At 38.0% G+C, this 18721-nt stretch overlaps 3 protein-coding genes across 18 annotated transcripts; 2 read left to right on the top strand and 1 right to left on the bottom strand.

The window, feature by feature from the left end:
• The first annotated feature begins 1986 nt into the window (after positions 1 to 1986).
• LOC127793467 (putative serine/threonine-protein kinase) lies at positions 1987 to 6919 on the top strand. Of its 6 annotated transcripts, XM_052324200.1 has the most exons (10): positions 1987 to 2320; positions 2500 to 2798; positions 2878 to 2979; positions 4058 to 4280; positions 4366 to 4574; positions 5241 to 5367; positions 5608 to 5679; positions 5900 to 6086; positions 6195 to 6327; positions 6468 to 6918. In XM_052324200.1, exons 4-10 carry the CDS (start codon positions 4133 to 4135, stop codon positions 6729 to 6731), a joined length of 1140 nt encoding a protein of 379 aa, XP_052180160.1. In that variant the 5' UTR covers positions 1987 to 2320; positions 2500 to 2798; positions 2878 to 2979; positions 4058 to 4132; the 3' UTR covers positions 6732 to 6918. The 6 variants fall into 6 exon arrangements, with proteins under 6 accessions (XP_052180160.1, XP_052180161.1, XP_052180159.1 ...); XM_052324201.1 differs by having other exon boundaries at positions 1987 to 2798; positions 4112 to 4280; positions 6468 to 6919; XM_052324199.1 differs by having other exon boundaries at positions 1987 to 2798; positions 4109 to 4280; positions 6468 to 6919.
• A 548-nt stretch (positions 6920 to 7467) lies between these two features.
• On the top strand, positions 7468 to 14950 carry LOC127793480 (uncharacterized). 11 transcript variants are annotated; one of them, XM_052324222.1, is made up of 13 exons: positions 7469 to 9855; positions 9993 to 10081; positions 10598 to 10711; positions 10852 to 10944; positions 11745 to 11867; positions 12798 to 12863; positions 13097 to 13232; positions 13613 to 13767; positions 13840 to 13966; positions 14129 to 14221; positions 14319 to 14330; positions 14524 to 14601; positions 14696 to 14950. In XM_052324222.1, exons 1-13 carry the CDS (start codon positions 9544 to 9546, stop codon positions 14948 to 14950), a joined length of 1653 nt encoding a protein of 550 aa, XP_052180182.1. In that variant the 5' UTR covers positions 7469 to 9543. The 11 variants fall into 11 exon arrangements, with proteins under 11 accessions (XP_052180177.1, XP_052180182.1, XP_052180175.1 ...); XM_052324215.1 differs by having other exon boundaries at positions 7471 to 7867; positions 9444 to 9855; positions 9945 to 10081; positions 10650 to 10907; XM_052324214.1 differs by having other exon boundaries at positions 7471 to 8109; positions 9444 to 9855; positions 9945 to 10081; positions 10650 to 10907.
• A 171-nt stretch (positions 14951 to 15121) lies between these two features.
• LOC127793481 (chalcone synthase) lies at positions 15122 to 16536 on the bottom strand. Its single transcript, XM_052324225.1, has 2 exons — positions 16203 to 16536; positions 15122 to 16119 (listed from the first exon to the last, which is right to left on the bottom strand). The coding sequence occupies exons 1-2, from the start codon at positions 16384 to 16386 to the stop codon at positions 15122 to 15124; spliced, it is 1182 nt and encodes a 393-aa protein (XP_052180185.1). The 5' UTR covers positions 16387 to 16536.
• Positions 16537 to 18721: the final 2185 nt, after the last annotated feature.

The following is an 18721-nucleotide window of genomic DNA, read 5'->3' as shown; positions in this document are numbered from 1 at the left end:
AAACAAATCAGTAAGAGAGTGATGAAACTTAGTTCAACAAAGATAAATGATAGATATTATTTCTATCATATTTTATAATTGAGAATATAATAATGTAGCATTTTTTGGGATTAGTGATTCACATATTTAAGCTTTTGGGATTTAGAATTTTTTTTAAGTTAGAAGTAATTTAATATTTTCTATATTAAGATAAATTTTAATATAATGTCTCTCATTGACATGACATTTTTATAATATAAAAATTTATCTTTTCTACGTAAATGTCCCATGTCACATAAATAACAACTCTATGTTTTAATAGTTCAAATATAAAACCTTGACATTTTACGCATTAGAGATCAAATACTATATTTTTTAATTTTTGAGTGAGCGCAACAAATTAGTCAAGTTATTTAATACTACTAAATAGTCATTCATTTGATGTGTTACTCGTAGAAATAGGCGCATTTATATATGCACTAATATTTTATTAAGATAAATACTTAACATAATAATTTTTAAGAATTAAAATATACAATTTTATTATTTTATATATTATAAATTAAATATTCTATTTTTCAATTATTAAAGTCATGCTTTAAATTTGTGGAATGTATGATTTTCCCAAAATAATAATTAATGTGTTGCATTATAGATATCGATCATGTCCATTATGAATCCGTTTGCAATGATTGGTATCCATCAATCATACATGTGTAGCTGATCGACGCAAGGGCAGGGCAGGGCCTTTTCGACTGCCATTAAATCCTTCGACTGCGCGACAGCTTTAGAGTTTAGACCCTCTTTTATTTAATATTTTTGTTACATATTCCACGTCATACAAAATATTAATTAGAATAATAAAACATACATACATACATGTGAGTGTCAGTGTTGTTGGTTGCTTAAGGCTGACATTAGAATCCAAGGCCTTCCCATCTGGACTTTGCCTTAAGCAACCTGAGAAATAATTAAATCAAAAGGCCTAGACAAGTAGCCGTTAACAGGATTGCCTAATATATAATATGATGCCCACTTTATACTGCTTTTATAATCCCAATTTAGTGTTGGAATATTTGGGCCTTGTGACTGTAGATCAGATGCAGTTTTGGTCATATAGTAGTAGGAGCAATGTCAACATAGCTGGCTGGTGGGTGATAGCAACCCCACAACTTTTGCCTTTTTCTAATGCCAAAAATTATCCGAAACTGGTTTTAGATATCGATAAATATCGTCTTTTATTTTTGTTTTTGCTATCATTATAGATTTGATTATTAGGGAATTCATACTCAGATCATCGAAACTTTGTAAGAAAAAAAATAATCAAAGAGTACTACGTAAACATTTATTTACTTAAATTAAATACTCAAAATTGAGAAAAATTTGAACGCAATATTAAAATTAGTACTATCGAAGAGTTTTATAAAATAAAGTATTGATTTAGACTTTCTCACAAATTAATATTTGAATCACATCTCACCTAATATATATTTTTTTATCATCGTCACCTATATTATTTTTCAAACACACATTAGACAAATTTATTGAACAATTATAATAACCTACAAAAACTTTTGTAAAGATTCATTCTTTAAAATATTTGGATTCTAATAACAAAATAAATCATTATAATTTATAAATATAATAACATGATAATACAATAATGGCTTGAATATTGGAAATTTTGTTTAGAATTATATTTCAAGGGCAATGGAGGTGACGTCGACATTATGGTAAATATTTGTTGATAATAAATGTATTATATTTTAAAATAATTAATTAATTAATTAAATTATTTAAAAAATAAAAATAATATATAATAAATATACACTTACAAAATACTCTTATTAAACCTTAATCATTAAAGCAATAATTAACATTACTGGCAACATATATATGTAAATATATATATATATAAATGTGTTATATATATATTTGTTGGTACAAGTTCGGGGTGTTAAAAATGGAGTCCAGCTTAGCTGGCACGGCCGTGCTCTTCAGGTGTGCGTAATGCTCTTGCTCTTGCTCTGTCTCTCTCTCTCTCTGTCTGTCCGTCTGTAAGTGTAGATGCATATAAATAATATATGTGTGTGTGGTGAATACATGGCATATGTAACAACCAAGATGCTCTGGACAGAGCAACAGCATACAACCCCTCCAAGTTGCGGTAGCAGACAACCCTTCACGCTGCCTTTACAGCTCCACCCAAAATAGCCTCCCCTCTACCCCAACCCCCCTAAATATTAATCTCTCTATCTCTCTCTCTCATCTTCAAGGCCACATCTTGCCACCGAAAATCTTCTCTACTGCTGGTGTCATCATATACAGCATCTTCTACTTGGTTTGGTTTTCCATTCTGGCTTCTGTCTCCCTCTGAAACTTGTTCACCCACCGCCATTGATTCTTGCTCTATTTTAACTTCTGTTGTTTTACCCTTTTCAAATTTAATTTTTATAACTGGTTCAGAGAGCTGGTCTGAGTGGGTTGTGGTTGTTGTTGTTGTTGTGGTTGCACAAATAGTAGTAGAAGTAAACCCTGATCGTGCGTCGGTGCGGGGTCACTTTCTGTCGGCATTTTTGCTGTGATGCTGACGCACAGTTAGCCATTTCCAATTACAATTATTCTCAATTCCCAATCCGCCGCTCTCCAACTACAAAGCCCAGATAGATAGACAGATGATTCTGCTTCTGAGGGGTTCGATTATCCGGTTGATTGCCGGAAGTAGCAATCGCAGCGGAAGCGGCGCCGCTTCGAGCATTTGAAATTCGCCTGACAGCTTGGCGATTCCCCCCTGATTTCCCCTTGCATTTGTCTATTCGGTGGGTCCTGATTTCGCTGACTCTGAATTTTGATTCTTCTTCTTCGTGTTCACAATGTATCGATTTCTTTATTTCTCAGAACCGCGGATCTTCAACTCGGCGATGCTGTTCTATTTCGATCTGAAGCTCTCGTCTGCTGGAGCAATTATCCGAATTGCCATTGGCAAATGATGCTCGACAGGTTTGGGAATTCGACACTCTTTCCCTGTGCATGTCGAATAAAGTTTGAAGTTTATCTTGTTCTAAAGGGAATAAGTGAATAACATTATCGGTTCCTTTAAGTCCTGCTCCTCAAAATGTGCATCTTCAGTGGATGGGATTGTTTTCCCCATAACTTGAATCTTCCAATGGAATGTTTTAGCCTGTCTGTTAGATTACATGTGCTTAATTTGCTATGAATATTGCTATGTCTATTCCTAGCTCATTTAATGGAAACTAATGAAGTTTTCAATTAGAAATTTAGTGATTTCTTCATCACACAATCTATGACTAAAGGTTTAAATTTTGTTTTATGAAGTTCAAATGCTATAGTTAAATTTTGTTTTATGAAGCTCAAATGTTATAGATGTGAATGTGTTGGAAACGGTTTAGAGTTGAGAAAATGAAAAGGGATCAGACAAGAATTAGTTCGAACGAGTATTGGATCCTTTGGGCAGTTACGGTCAATCTAAAATTGTATAGTTTGTCTGTTGTGTGAAGGTAACAGCCTGTCTTTTTCGAAGAATACTTGCATTCCGTTTTAGCCATAGAGTAGTTGCATGACTGCAGCATCTTATCTCTTGTCTCGTGTTTCTTTGTTTGGCATTAGTCTGGTATTAAGCCAACTGCCTAAGGTTTAGCATTTGGATCCCTGTCCATGTTCTGCAGATCAATACATGTTCATTTGAGCTTTCTTTCTATATCCAAATTGACCTTTTATGTCACTCAGTTGCAGTTTTGCTCTCTCTTGTCAGATGCTTAATCTTAACAGCTTAGCACACAGGGTGGGTTTCTATTAAATTCTAAGAGGTTTTATGTCTGCAATACTGCTTACTGCTTTCTCTAAAAAATTTCCATTGCTTTATGATGAAATGATGGAATATTCTTAACTGGTGATTATATCTTTTCCATCCTGTTTAGTTTAGAGATGATAAAGGATTTTTCACTGGCTGTTATGTTTACAAGAAAAGAGAGATTCCAGCTTGCTGTTTTTGCAGTCTTTCTTTGTCCCAGCTGAGATTCTTTTTGTTATATTCTGTTTATATTAACTATAACGTCAGGTTCCATGTGTGATAACTCACGTCCAACCATCCGAGTTTTTCTTAACTCAGCAGCTGAAGTGGTGCCCGGACCAAATGTCAACGACTCTTGCAGCAATACTGGGAGGAGCTGCAGGAGCCGTGGCATTGGTGGTGATTGTGATTATAGTTATATGGTTCTGTCTATTTCGTGGCAGAAGTTTTTCAAGAACTTCTGAGACAGGCTCTTCTGAACCATCCCAGGGTGAGTAAGTCCTGCATATTTCAGATTTTAGCATCTCAAGTTGAATATGTATTAAGCCCCCATGACTAATTCTGGTAACCTGCAGCAGGAAGACCTCTTGCGATCGAGATGACCATGCGAGAATCAAGGCGCTTTGAGTTGGAAGAATTATCTTTGGCTACAAAAAATTTCAGTGATAAAAGTTTGATTGGAGAAGGAAAATTTGGGGCGGTATACAAAGGCTTGCTAAATGAAGGGATGCTTGTAGCCATAAAAAAGCGTGCTGCTCCACCAAGCCAGGAATTCATTGAAGAGGTAATGACCACCTTGATTTCATATGGTTTAGATGTAATCAAATCATAATCATTTTAAGCTGTTTGAAGGAATTTACATGTTTTTGTTTGGGATTTGTGACTTGTTTAGCAGTATCCATGAGCTACCCTCAAATTTCAGAACTGAATGGATTTGCTTTTAAACACACCAATGCTTCTTCTCTTTCTTTCTTTGCTATTATTGTTTTTTTTTTCTTTTTCAATTTCTGAAAACAAGGCTTCTTCTCCCCACATAGGAAGGGATTAAGGCTTTACATGTTGTTTGAAAACAAGACTTCTTCTTGGGATTTCCAGCACCAGTTAGTTTTCAATTGCTGAAATCTGAGTGCCCCTTTAATTTGGGTTTTTTCTTATTTGAATTCGGCAGAATCTATTTTTCTCTCAGTATTTATTCCTTCTTGTGGTTACCATGTTTAAGGAAGTAGTTTATGAACCCAACCACCAAAACTGTTACTAATGAAATTCACAAGCATGATAGAGCTCTACCTAAACTGAAAAGATCACTGTAAAATTTCTTGAACCAATACAGGAATGATACGTTCAATTTTCTTGTAAATGATTTCCAGTTTGTTATTTTCCTTTCAATTGTTATTGGTCATTTTATCAAATGTTCCATATTTTATTAAATTTGGATCTAATCTCCTGCCAGGTTCGATATCTCTCATCCATTCAACACCGGAATCTTGTGACGCTTTTAGGCTACTGCCAGGAAAATGGTCAACAGATCCTTGTTTACGAGTATATACCTAATGGAAGTGTTTCCATTCACTTGTATGGTAATGCCCTATCTAGTCTTCAATTTTCCTTTTGCAAGCATAAATACTTCTCATGATCGTTCTCTATCGTATCATTTATTCCAAGTATTTGTGTAAATCTCGTTGCCTAATTTTAAAGTTGTTGTAGAATTATATACGGGTTACCAAAATTTCTCTTCCTTCTCACCCTATGCGACGACTTTTGGAAATGCACTTTTGAGGTGTTTATCCTTCGTGATGTGCTTGACGTAATCTTTGCAGGTGCTGGTCAGGTCTCACAGGAGAAGCTAGAATTTAAGCATAGGCTTTCTATAGCTCTAGGTGCTGCTAAAGGTGATCCTCTGCAAAATCAGGGAGCATTAGTGGCTTTCCTGGTATTGTTTTTTCTTCCTTAAAAGTACCCAAATATTCATCTCGGTCCGGCAAAGTTCTTTTGCAAGCTCAGTAAGACTACTAAGTGTGAAGGATTGTACTCGTCTATGTTTAGGAGTTCATAAAGGCGGTGCTCCCTAGTTGTGCTGCCTGATCATTCCCCTAATTTACATTATCGCAGGTTTGGCTTATCTCCACTCTTTAAGCCCACGTTTGGTGCACAAGGATTTCAAGACAGCAAATGTTCTTGTGGACGAAAATTTCATAGCTAAGGTTGCAGATGCGGGTGTCCGCAATTTCCTTGGGAGAGTTGATATTGCGGGGCCATCTTCTCTAGTGGCAGCAGATGAGATATTTCTTGCTCCAGAGTACTACTCCTTTCTGCAAAACTCATTTTACCTGTATCACTGTCCAGTTTCATGTCCATGTCGACGTTTCCTTTTCATAACCAAATTATCTTTTTTTCTCCATTTTAGGGTTAGAGAATTCAGAAGATTTTCTGAGAAAAGCGATGTATACAGTTTCGGGATATTTCTTCTGGAGTTACTAAGCGGGCGGGAAGCAATGGGCTTGCTGTCTTCGGATTATAACCAAAACCTGGTCGAATGGGTATGGCGGGGAGGTTTTGATGATGATGATGATGATTCAGAAATGCATCTCATTTTGCTCTTCTTAATTAATTACATCGATCCCACCATCTGCATTATATGTAAAAAAGCTGTTTTTGGGTGTTTGAATATTTATTGAAGGTACATAATTGTCGGGACTCTGGCACGATGTCTGACATCATCGATCAGCGACTGGGAAACAGCTTCACCGCGGAAGGGATGGAAGAGTTCATCCAGCTGATAGTGCAGTGCGTGGACCCGTCGAGCGAGAGACGGCCGGCCATGAGCTACGTGGTGATGGAATTGGACCGAATACTGGAGAAAGAGATGAGCCTGACGACCATCATGGGAGAAGGAACCCCGGTTGTCACCCTCGGAAGCCAACTTTTTACGGCCTCAAAATGATTCACCTTTCTTTCTTTCTTTCCTTCTTTGCCTTCATCATATATTATATATATATATGTCCATATATATATATATATAGTGTGTTCTTTTCTTGGTGAGAGATATTTCATTTCATTTTTTTATTTTTCCAAATACCCCCCTCGCCCCCCCCCCCCCCAGAAGAAGAGTTCCAGCCAGCCAGCCAGCCAGCTGTTTGATAATTGTATAAAGGACAGCTGTATTAATTTTGTTCTTTTAAATCCCCCCCAACCTTCATTATAAGTATGTGAAGAATATGGTTGCAGCGTATCATTTAATTTGTTATTAATATCATTGTGAAGTTTGAGCTTGGTGTGAATATTTATATACCTTCGCTTGGTGTGAATATTTTATTTTTCACAGTGCATTATTTCGTCAAATTCATATTTTTATCTCTTTTTTTTTTATATATTTTTATATAATCATTCAAATTTTTTATTATTTGAATTACATGAAATACAGCATTTCCCATTCAAATATTAGCAAGTTTGATCGGTACCCACAATCTCAAAGTTCAATTTCAGTTGTTGATAATTTGATATTGAGTGCTCCAAACCAGGCTTTTAATGATGCATAAGCGTTAAGACTGTAACAAACATATATTAAATTTTAAATTTTAATATATTAAATTGTTAAAATTAATGAGGAGGGCCTAGAGAGAGTGTCCTTTTCCTTTGATTGATGGAGCATTAAATTTTTGCCCTTCAATAAATTGGGCAGAATAATAGTTCTGAGGCAACGGAGCCGTCGACTAGAGGAGCATAACCCTAGAGCCGAGCCGGAAGAGCGCGCGAACACGAGCGGGGCAAACCGATTCAATGAAGCAAAAAGAGTGAAACATAACGGTTCCCACGAGCCACACTCCTCGTCTGATCTCTCTCTCTCTCTCTCTCTCTCTCTCTCTCTCTCTCTTTCTCTTATCTGTTCTCATCCTTCCCCTATTCCTATCTCTCTCTTCTATTCCTCTCTCGTCGGACAACAGTAAAACCTTTGACTTCTCTTTCCTCGCTACTGAGAAGAAGAAAACCTGTGGTCTCCCTCTCTCTCCCCATCGAAATCTTATCTTGAATTTAGTGTGCCGAGAGGAACTCTTCTTTGTGGCGTTGTCTTTGTCAGGGGTAATTGTCTGTTGTCTGTTGTGCTTCACTTTCTAGGGCTTTGTCTCTCGTTGCGACGAATGAGGGGTCTTTATAGTGTAGGTCGTTTTTTGGTTTTGAGTTTTCGGATTATGTCTTCAATGGTGTTCTAATTTTTTTTAAAAATTGTTTTCTTCTTTTGCTTGTGAACTGCTGGAGCCTTTTGTTTTCATGGACAGAATGAAAAAGAAAAGCAGAGGCCTTGATTCAGTTCTCTTCTTTTGGTATTTTCTTGTTTTTAATGTGATTACTTTTTTATTTTTTAATGTTGTAATAGGTGCTATTAGAGACGGGATTCGGCTCTTGGCGTTGGTGGTCATATTTTTTCAAAATTAATTGCCATGACAACTGCATAATTTTAGTTTATTGGCTGACCTTGAATCACGGATCACTTGAATATGGGTGTGCGTGCGCGTGTTTTTAAATTACTGAGATCCTTTAGAAGTCAATTATGCACCAAAACACGAAATTAATTATGGAAATTTGTTTCATGGAATATATATATATATGCATACATTAGAAACTTTCGTTTGATCCACATATATTCCTTGACTTGCTTATGTGAAACTGATATAGGAGGTCATGTACTGTGTCACGTTCCTTTTACTTAATGTACACTGTTGTAGTGCCGATATATCCATATCAGTTAGTAAATAGGGGATTTTGACCTTCTGCATGAGTGGTTTCTTCCTCCATTTGATAATTGGATTGCCTCCAAATCAAGTTATTTTTATTTGACTTTTTAGTTTGAGGGCTTTGATGGGTAAAAAAGTACAACACTCATTTGGCTGAACTTAGTGACTTTAATTTTGTTTGCTTTCTCTACTAAATGAAGTAGTTTCTTTATTCATATCTTCCTCTATTATGCCAATGGGTATTTACTGGATGTTGATTTGTTAAGAAAGTTAATAATAATAGCTTGAAAAGCTTTTAGCCCTGTTTGTTGGAAGAAAAGAATTGTTTGCCAATTGATTGTTAGAAAAGAATAGTTCAAGAAGATGAGTATTTTCACCAGCTTCAATGTATAATGGTAGATAAACCATCCTCACAGTTGTAATGGGTATTTAGTTATTTATACTTTTATCAATAAAAATTAATCTGGTTGTTCAGAACTGGAATTTTGTATTATTCTTAATAAAAGGAAAATATTAAACAAGCGATTCATTTTGTGTGTGGCCTGCTCTGTTGAACACTGAACCCAAAATTTTTCATTTGTTTTTATTAGGACCAGAAATCAGCACCATAGTGCAAAGACTCTATGGTTAACTTCCAAAACCATTCTAATGAACTCCTGCAACAAAGTATAATCCTCCTTTTGGTGACTCCCTGTTAAGAAGTCCAAACAACTGATTACATCCTCACAGTTGTAATCAGTTGTTTTATGGATTTTTTTTTTTTTTGCCTAATCATATGACAATATTTGGTTGGGCAATACCTGTTATATAGTTTAACTCTTTCCTGTTGTTTGATGCATAATTTGTCGATTAACTGGTGATATATTCTCAGTGAATCATAATTTAGAGTGGCCAGTGACCATGTTTATCAATAATGTTTCCAGTGTACATAGGGAAGGAAGTTAAGTTATTGTGATAAGGTGGAATCTTTTGGTTGACATGTCTATCATGCTATGGTGTGGTTATTTTTTATAATTTGTGGCAATGGCGGCTGTGAAGAGACAGAAACGATTTAAGAATGCCAGCACTAATAGTTCTTGGGAGCAAGGCAGGGCAAGAAAGAAGAAACTGAGATTGCTGAAACATGATTTAAATGAGAGGTCTAATATTGCACTTGAGTGGGATGATAAGAACAGGAGTGTTGTTGCCAGGAGGGAACAGATTGGATTAGCATGGAGAGACCTGATTCCATTTGTTGATTATGTTCCTCATTCCCACAATATCTTGACTGATGTTCTTGCCATTCCTAGCGAAATTTTTGACTTGGAAAATTTGAAAGAGGTGCTTTCTTTTGAGGTAACACCAATTTCATGGTACATATGTTTCCTAAAAGGTTACTTCTGCTCATAATTTTCTGTACATTTTTCCTTTTTTTAATACTGTAGGTATGGCAGACTCATCTATCTGAAAATGAGAGAAACTATCTTTTACAGTTTCTTCCTGAAGGAGCTCAGACACATCAAGTTGTCAAAGAATTGCTTGCAGGGGATAACTTTCACTTTGGGAATCCTCTTCTCAAATGGCAAGTGTTGATATTTGTGATTTACATGACTTAATTTTTTTTTTCAAAATGGCAATAACTATTTTGGCATGGGTACATGTTCTTACCCTTGATCCGTAAGGAGACAGTTTACATGACTCAAATTTGTTATCTTCCAGTAACAAAGGAGCTATCTAACTGTTGCTTATTGATTCTTCAAAGGAGATTTCTAGGGAAAAGAAAATCTGGAAGCTATTTTCCAAAGAATTTACTGGATGGGTTTCTTTTGTTGCTTTCAGTTTTTTTCTTTGATAGTTGAGAATAGATTTAACAAAAACTACTAAACAAGGTCCTATAATACTCCTAGTCATTGCTGATATTTGGGCCTTCCAAGATCATTAGTATGAGGGGTTCAACCATTAAATCTCATATCTGTTCATGAATAGTTATGCACTTCTGCAGTCCTAATTCAGCAAGCAGAATTGTTGAAATGTGTATGAGCCTGCTATCTTTGGAAATTTCTAGGATGCTTTATGGTGAAACTCCATGTGCTTGCAGGGGTGCTTCTCTTTGTTCTGGTAATCTTCATCCTGATGTTATTCTTCATCAGGAACAATGTTTCAAGGCAAGTAAGAACTCGTACTACTCAGAGTTACAGAAGTACCACAATGAGTATGTACCGTACAGGAGTTGCCTCTTTTCTGCTTTGTATTGTACATTATTCATCTTCAATTCTGTTCTTTTTCAATTGTATAGTCAAAAATTTGTGTGCTCCCTCTGTCAGCATGATTGTTGGTCTACTGATGTTAAAGGAAAGATGGGCCAGCTGCAAGGATTTTGCAAAGGAAGTTGGGAACAAGATATGGAGGTTTATATTCTGGATATTTTCCTTTGTTTAGAAAATTGTGAGTTTGATGCAGAATCTTCTGCCTCCAAAATGCGTAAATGACCATTGGATCAACATGGTACTGGTGTGTCTTCTGTGTGGTTTACATATATGCATTCCGAGTCCTTTGAATCAGATGACTATAGTGCTTTTTATTGGGTGGTCTATATACTTTCTATGGGATTATATATTTGCTAATTTACTAGAGACTGGAAAACTATGTGAAGGGCTTTGTGACTTCTGTATATATGCTTACATGATGTCATTTGAAATCCTTTTTAACTGCTAAGAGGAGACTTCATATATTGATTTTGTAGTGGTATGGTCCATTACACTTGAGAAACAATGCATAGTTTATGATTCAATATTATTAGTGTATTTTGATAATTATTCATGTATATATTGGATCATAAATTAAGTGATATATTTGAAAAACTCATGTCTGTATTGATTGGTTATTCTCTTTTCTCTTGAATGTTATAAATGAACTTAATTTGAATTGGTCATTAGTACCTTTTGGTTATCTTGTCACACTTGTAGAGGCCTGTTGTTTAGGCTTAAGTGTAGACTCCTCATGCTTCTCTACAGAGGTGCATCTTTGTTCAATCAGTTTTTAGATTAGAGAGGATTTATGAGTTATTTTTTTAATTAAATGAGCAGTAGCCTCATGTTACCATTTCTTCAACGTGTACCTCACAAAAAAAATGTTTGTTTCCTTGAGATGCACTTTTTGAAGATCACTGGAAGGTGGAGAGTAAATATTATGACATCTCAAAAGCAACCTGATTGAAGTTTCTCTACCGATGCAAATGAATCTAGATTTCATGATGCTGAGGTGGACCTTGAAACCTTGTCTGAGTCTGGTTCTTGGGCTGCTGACGGGGAAGCAGATAATAGTTATAACCAGAACTTAATAAGGAAGCACAGAGAACCATATAAAAGGTAATTATGCTCTTTACTGTGTATGAGCTGTGTCTATTCTTGTTAATTTTGGTTTCTCTGAATTTGTCCATGTCTTAAGGTAAAAGATATCATATATGACTTTATTTTGGGTTATTAAAATACAAGTGATCGTGACTTCTGTAAATCAGTAAATGGTAGCTCTTGAAATATTGACTTAATATATGAACAAATTTTTATCCATTACCAATTATGCCATTGATCTTCACATGCACATCTATAGCCATATCTATCTTTTTATGTATTTATGTCTAAGCATGGTCATTTTTAGAGGCAGATAACATGCAGGGTCTTCAAATACCTACTCAATATAGTTAAGCTTGACAGAAACTATATGCTTGATCTCATCTATTGTTAATTTTATCCCCCCCAACATCTGTGGAGGAGGAAATGTTTTTCAATTCACATAGTTAACCATGCTATGTTACCTTTCTAGTACCATTTTATGTTTACACACACATATATGTAATTCTTTTCCTTGATGAGATGGAAGCAGCCATACTTATCATTGTTTTCAAACGTTTTTTATACTTCAATATATTCTTGCCTGATTACTTAATTTCTTCTCTTTGGCATTTTTCTTCTTGTGTTTATTATCTACTTCTATTACATGCAAGAAACTTCACCTAGTTTAGAATTTAGTGCAGATGAATTGTTAAACAATATGTTTATCTCAAAGGATAACCATATCATATATATATGTGAGTATATTTTGCTCCGCATACCATAAACTTCTACATGCATCCTCAAGATTTAGAAATTTGACTGCTTTGAGCTAGTTTTTAATTGTTGTAACAAAGGGGAGAAAAGACCTATCTGCCTCAGATTTATTGACTGTTTAATACACTTACAGTATAATAATTATTTTGACTTGCTGCTTAAGATATATGTTGTTTTCATTTATTTGGGTAGGCTTGTGAATGTTGCCTCTGTAAACCCAATTCAAATTTTCATTGGCATCTTCTGTTGTCCAGCTGTGTACGTTCATGAGTTTCTGATTTTGTCAAATAATTCATTCTCCTTTGACCACTTCCTCTTTCTTCTCTCTCTCTGTCTCCCGCAATTGGAATTGGTTGAAAATGTTTCAGCTTGTCTAGTAATGATATAGTTCATTCAAATGCTTATATGTTGTATACTATATGTGTATTTACTTATTTGTGATTGGTGCAGCTGTTGTGAAGGAATCTCATCAGCAGTGTTGTGATCTGCAGGAAAAGCATTATGGAGGACAACTGTGATACATTGTCAGCTGGCCTCAAGATGGTAGCAATACCTAGAAGAGGAGAAAAACTTCTCAATCAAGATGTCCATGGTGATGATGGTTTCAAATATATGCCTTACATTAAGGTGATTCATCTACATAGATTTCTACACTATATAACCATGAGATGGTTACAACTGTTCTTTTTTCTATTTATGCATTATTTCATGAAAATGGATGTGTACCATTAGAAGTTATAAATTTCAGTCTTCAGAATTTACTCGTTCCACTCCAGTAATTCCTCTAATTATATGTAAGGCCCAGTTGATTTTGTTACCAGGATTCAATCCTCCCTCTCCAAGTTGATTTAGCTGGCATTCTATATTTACCATTAGAAATGTTCGTATCTGTTTCCAATACAACAATGCATAATGTCCTGTAAATTTCTCTTTTACTGAGGGCCAAGGCCAAGTAAATCCAATTTTTTGGTGTCTATGGATGATGGTATGCTTTCATTGCATTTCAGGCTAGCAGGGAGCAGCATCAATGTGGTAAGAGTAGTATGAAGGAGTCTGGCAATAGTAATCCCTCTAGGTCCCTTAATCGTGCCTTGGGTAACCTGGACACTTTTCATGTCCAAATGTTCCAGGAAGAAGAATGGAAGAAGTTGCATCAACATTGGTTGGTTTTAAATGATGTACTGTTTTTCTTCAACCTCTTTCTGTCCCCCAATGTTTGATGTTAATTGTGCAGGGTGCAGTTAGCAACCAGAGACCTTCCATTATCGTGTGCAAACCGGAGGATGTTGCAGTTGAGGAAATGGCAATTAGCACGACTACTGGAACAAGAAATGGAAGAAAAACTAAATTCTTTGAATGAGGTCAGATACTCTGCTCCCATTATTCTTTGCTGTTTGTGTTGAACTTGGCTGTCCATGGTGGTGAAGCAGATCTTATTTCTTATTCAACAGATCCTTGTATCTTAAGCAATTCTCAGTCGATTGCATAATGCTAATTTGCTGGTTTCTAAAATGGGTGATCAGGATGGGGTGGAAGATTGCGCTCATGTTATGCTACCTGATCTGAGAAAGAACAGAACATCAGACTCTGGAGCAACAAGTATGCGTCCGCCCAAGGTACCTACCTACCTCTTGGGACAGGAGCATACAAAATCCAAATTTCGAAATAGCCCAACATATACCTTTTAAAGTACTGATGCTATTATGAATACAGGATTTTGTTCAGGTAACTCTTATATTGCTTGACACGGGCAAAATGAAAGGAGGGTTTGGGCCCCATGGGGGTGTGGGACCCACACACCCACCCCCACCCCTGCAAGCCGTGAGTTGCCCGACACAGGCAACATAAGAGGGCCCTATGAATACATATTCTCATCCCAGTGTTATGTCAACTTGTTAACTCCTCGTGAGATGGTCAGGTTGAATTCGGGAGTTCGCATGTGGAGCACATCAACGATAGAGAAGAAAAACATCAATCTACCATTGCATTATCAGAGGTTTGGTTTGCACCCGTTTGGCTCTGGTTTTCTGCTTTGTCAACTTACTGGTTTTTAATTGGTTTGATTTTTTCATTACCGGGATCGGGATCAGGACCAGCAGGTCGGCGACCATGCAACCGCGAAGCCGAATGAAATCCCCCCTCGTGAATCATCATCATCAGAGTATGAACAAAGTTTGAACGGTAATCGTGTGAAGGTAGCTCTTAATCATCGTTCTGCTTCTCTAAGCTATGGAAACAGCGACAGGTCCTTGTCGTTGATCGATCCATGGCCCGACGAAGAGGGCCATGGTCGAAATGAGCTGCTGCCGCTACAGGAGGGAGCAGTACTGAGTTTTATGAAATGAGGGGGCAATAGTGAGATTATTTGTATGTTTCTTTGAGATTGCAAGGCAATACAATACATTATTAAACTCAAGACAAAGATATTCCAAAATTAAATACATATAAGTAAAACACGTGCAATAAAAATATCGCCGCCGCAAAGTCGGGCGGGCGGACTGGCAGGCAGAGGCAACTTAATTCGCGGCACTGACGCTGTGGAGCACCACCGTCTCGACGGTGAGGCCCGGCCCGAACCCGAAAAGAACGCCCCATTCCAGCCCCTCGCCGGTGGTGGCCTTGCCTTCTTCCAGCGACTTCTTCCTCATTTCATCCAGAATGAACAGCACGCAGGCGCTCGACATGTTCCCGTACTCGCTCAGAATGTGCCTTGTCGCCCGGAGCTTCTCCTCTTTCAGGCCGAGCTTCGCCTCCACCTGGTCCAGAATCGCCGGCCCGCCGGGGTGGGCGATCCAGAATATGGAGTTCCAGTCGTTGATTCCGATGGGGGTGAAGGCTTCCACCAGGGATTTCTGGATGTTCTTGGAGATCAGGCCGGGCACGTCCTTCAGCAAGTGGAACGTCAGCCCTACCTCCCGGAGGTGGCCGTCGATTGCGCCGTCGGAGTCCGGCAGGATCGTCTGCGCGGCGGAGACGAGCTCGAAGAGCGGGCGCTCGATGGAGGTGTCAGGGTCCGCGCCGACGATCACCGCTGCAGCGCCATCGCCGAAGAGCGCCTGCCCCACCAGGGAGTCCAGGTGAGTGTCGGACGGGCCACGGAAAGTGACAGCGGTGATCTCGGAGCAGACAACGAGGACGCGGGCTCCGGCATTGTTCTCGGCGAGATCCTTGGCGATGCGGAGGACGGTGCCGCCGGCGAAGCAGCCCTGCTGGTACATCATGAGGCGCTTGACGGAGGGGCGGAGGCCGAGCAGCTTGGTGAGCTGGTAGTCGGCGCCTGGCATGTCGACGCCGGAAGTGGTGCAGAAAACGAGGTGGGTGATCTTGGATTTAGGTTGGCCCCATTCCTTAATGGCCTTTGCTGCAGCTTCCTTGCCAAGCTTGGGCACCTCCACGACGACCATGTCCTGACGGGCGTCGAGCGACGGCGCCATGTAGGCGCAGATATTGGGGTTCTCCTTGAGAAGTTCCTCCGTCAGGTGCATATACCTCTTCTTGATCATCGATTTCTCGCCTGCAAATCATCAACATAAATAATTAATTAATCACATCACGCACCAATTAAGTAAAGGGATGGAAGAAATGAAGCAAGCGTACACATTCGCTTAAACTTCTCCTTGAGCTCGGTCTTGTGGTCGCTGTTGGTGATCCGGAAGTAGTAGTCCGGGTAGTCGGCCTGGTAGACGCAGTTGGAGGGCGTGGCCGTGCCAATGGCCAAGACGGTGGCCGGGCCCTGAGCCCGCTGGGCCTTGCGGATCTCCTCCACGGACTTGGGCGCCATTCCTGTCTCGTTGAGAGCTTAATTAGCTTAAGCTTGAAGAAGAAGAAGTACCAGAAGCTGGGAAGCTGAAACTAGGCGTGTGACTACGTACTTGAGGTTTGGCAGCTCTCATGGCGTGTGTGTGTGTATATATATACACAGAGAGAGAGAGAGAGAGAGAGAGAGAGAGAGAAAGAGACTTGCAGAGGAGAAGGTGGTTTGGTGGGCAAAGCGAGCGAGTAATAGTAGTAGTAGAAGGCAGTAAATGAGAGAGAGATGGGAGAGAGAGAGATGGGTAGGTAGAATGGGCGGGTGGCTGGGAGAACACGTGGAGAGGGGGATTTGACTGGTGGAAGCAATGGTGGAGAAGAGAACATGTCATCTAAAAACAAAACAAAACAAAAACGTTTGGGTTTTGCCACGCTGCTACACTAATTAGTGATTAATAATAACTACTGAGATGGGGCAACTGCTCTTCAATCATCTCTGCCCTGCTCCTGTTCCTGTTCCTGTTCGTGTTGGTGGGTTTTTTTGGTGGGTTTTTCTCGTTTGAATTTGATTCTTTTATATGAATATGAATTTTAGATTTAGTTATGATGGGGTCTGAAAATTTTAAATTTAGAAGCCCAATCAATCTAATCTAATTCAATTTATGTTTGATCAAGTTTTGTTTTTGTTTTAACATTATATATGCGCCATGTATAAAACTTACATGCATTACATGTCAAGGAAAAATAATAATATTATATTAAATTTTTTCAACTGTGGCCAGGCTTCGAATTTTGGAACATTAAGTATTAATATCTATAATTGATTGTGTTGGCCAAATTAAATTTAGATTGGGCATTTAGTCATTATTAAATTTTGTTATAATAAATATAAATTATTATTATTATTATTAGTTCAAATTACTTGCAATTTTATTTTTTTAATTTTCACTAAATGATTAGTTGACAGCTTAAACCTTTAAGAGTTTTAAACGTTGTATATTTAGAAGGTTTTAGTTGCTTTTTAGATTTATTTTTCCATCATAAATTATTATCATTTCGTCTTCAGACACATTTTAGATATTTATGCCTTTAGTCTTATATAATTATATTGCTTTTGTTTGTTTTAATTTGGAATTTTAACCAATTTTTCACTACAACTTATGATATTCAATACACAAGTTGAAATGCCCGTGCATCATCAAATTATGATTTTTCTATAATATTAGGATTGGAATAATTTTTTTTTAAATGGTGCACATAAATATAAGATCTTGCATATCCCTATTATGGCTCACTACAAGAGAATAGCATGCAAATTAGCACTAGAAATTTTGTGATGAATGTATGTGACCCATCGCTAATTTCCTTCTGACAAAAATGTAAATTTTGCGATAGAATTTACAAATGATTTTACGAGTAAAAGTCAAATCTTAGATTTTGTGATATATTTTTGACGAAGGTGTAAAAATGTCCCTGATCCATAATTTTAATTTTATAATAATCACATTTGGATCTAACAAGTATTACATTTGAAACACACGCTCGATCTAACGTGGGTCTTACATTGACCAGGCCAATAAGAAAGTGTCACATGTCTTGATGCTACAAGAAAAGAGATAGGGTTGACGACGAACAACACGGTGAAGGTTAGAGCTCACAACCTTGACCCTGGCCTTGCAGAGGTCAATGCCACCGTTGATTCACAAACACAAATTAGGTTGAGTCGTCGTCAATTCAGTAGTAGCGGTTGGGACGAGGTTGGGGAGAAGTCAGTTGGTGAAGGAGAATGTGAGGGGTTAGTCAGCAATGGTAAGGAAAGCAAGAGGTTAACGCTAGCAACGAGGTAAAAGATAGGCCGGTGGACGAAGAGGAAAGTAAGGGGTCAGTCAACGACAACGAGAAAGGCAAGAAGTTAGCAGCGGCAACAAGGTAGGGGAGAGGTCGATCGATGAAGGGGAAAGGCAGAGGTCGGTCGGTGAAAGGGAAAGTGAGGGGTTAGTCGGCGGTGACAAAGAATATGAGCGGTTGGCAACAATGAGGAATGTAAGCAGTCGTCAACAGTGAGAGATGAGAAAAGCAAGAGGTCACCGACGTTAGGAATGAGGAAGGAGAAAAAGATGGGTGTTGCCTTCACGCACCTCAAGTGCGTGTGTAACTCATGCACGATGCTGACTAAACTAGAGGTGCATGTTCGATTTAAAATTAAAACTTGAGAGGCATAATAGATTTCCATTCAAGTTCAGGGGCACAAACGGTTACAAGCCCCAAGTTGAGGTGATGTAACACAACACTAATCTAGCTCACATTTTCACCCCTTTTAGTCACATTTTCAACTTTTTTACAAATTGCTACTCCAACTATATAAT

Source organism: Diospyros lotus, unplaced genomic scaffold, assembly GCF_014633365.1.
Source record: "Diospyros lotus cultivar Yz01 unplaced genomic scaffold, ASM1463336v1 tig00010963_1, whole genome shotgun sequence".
Lineage (NCBI taxonomy): Eukaryota > Viridiplantae > Streptophyta > Magnoliopsida > Ericales > Ebenaceae > Diospyros > Diospyros lotus.
The sequence above is the reverse complement of the archived record's forward strand: the minus strand, read 5'-3'. Positions and strand labels throughout refer to the sequence as shown.

Coding starts and splice junctions, on each gene's coding strand:
- LOC127793467 (XM_052324201.1), top strand. CDS start 4,133: ATGTCAACGACTCTTGCAGCAATACTGGGAGGAGCTGCAGGAGCCGTG. Junction 4,281..4,365: donor CTCTTCTGAACCATCCCAGG/GTGAGTAAGTCC, acceptor GGTAACCTGCAG/CAGGAAGACCTCTTGCGATC. Junction 6,087..6,194: donor GAGATATTTCTTGCTCCAGA/GTACTACTCCTT, acceptor TCTCCATTTTAG/GGTTAGAGAATTCAGAAGAT.
- LOC127793480 (XM_052324215.1), top strand. CDS start 9,544: ATGGCGGCTGTGAAGAGACAGAAACGATTTAAGAATGCCAGCACTAAT. Junction 10,082..10,649: donor GGGAATCCTCTTCTCAAATG/GCAAGTGTTGAT, acceptor ATTCTTCATCAG/GAACAATGTTTCAAGGCAAG. Junction 13,768..13,839: donor AAGAAGTTGCATCAACATTG/GTTGGTTTTAAA, acceptor TTAATTGTGCAG/GGTGCAGTTAGCAACCAGAG.
- LOC127793481 (XM_052324225.1), bottom strand. CDS start 16,386: ATGGCGCCCAAGTCCGTGGAGGAGATCCGCAAGGCCCAGCGGGCTCAG. Junction 16,120..16,202: donor GGAGAAGTTTAAGCGAATGT/GTACGCTTGCTT, acceptor GATGATTTGCAG/GCGAGAAATCGATGATCAAG.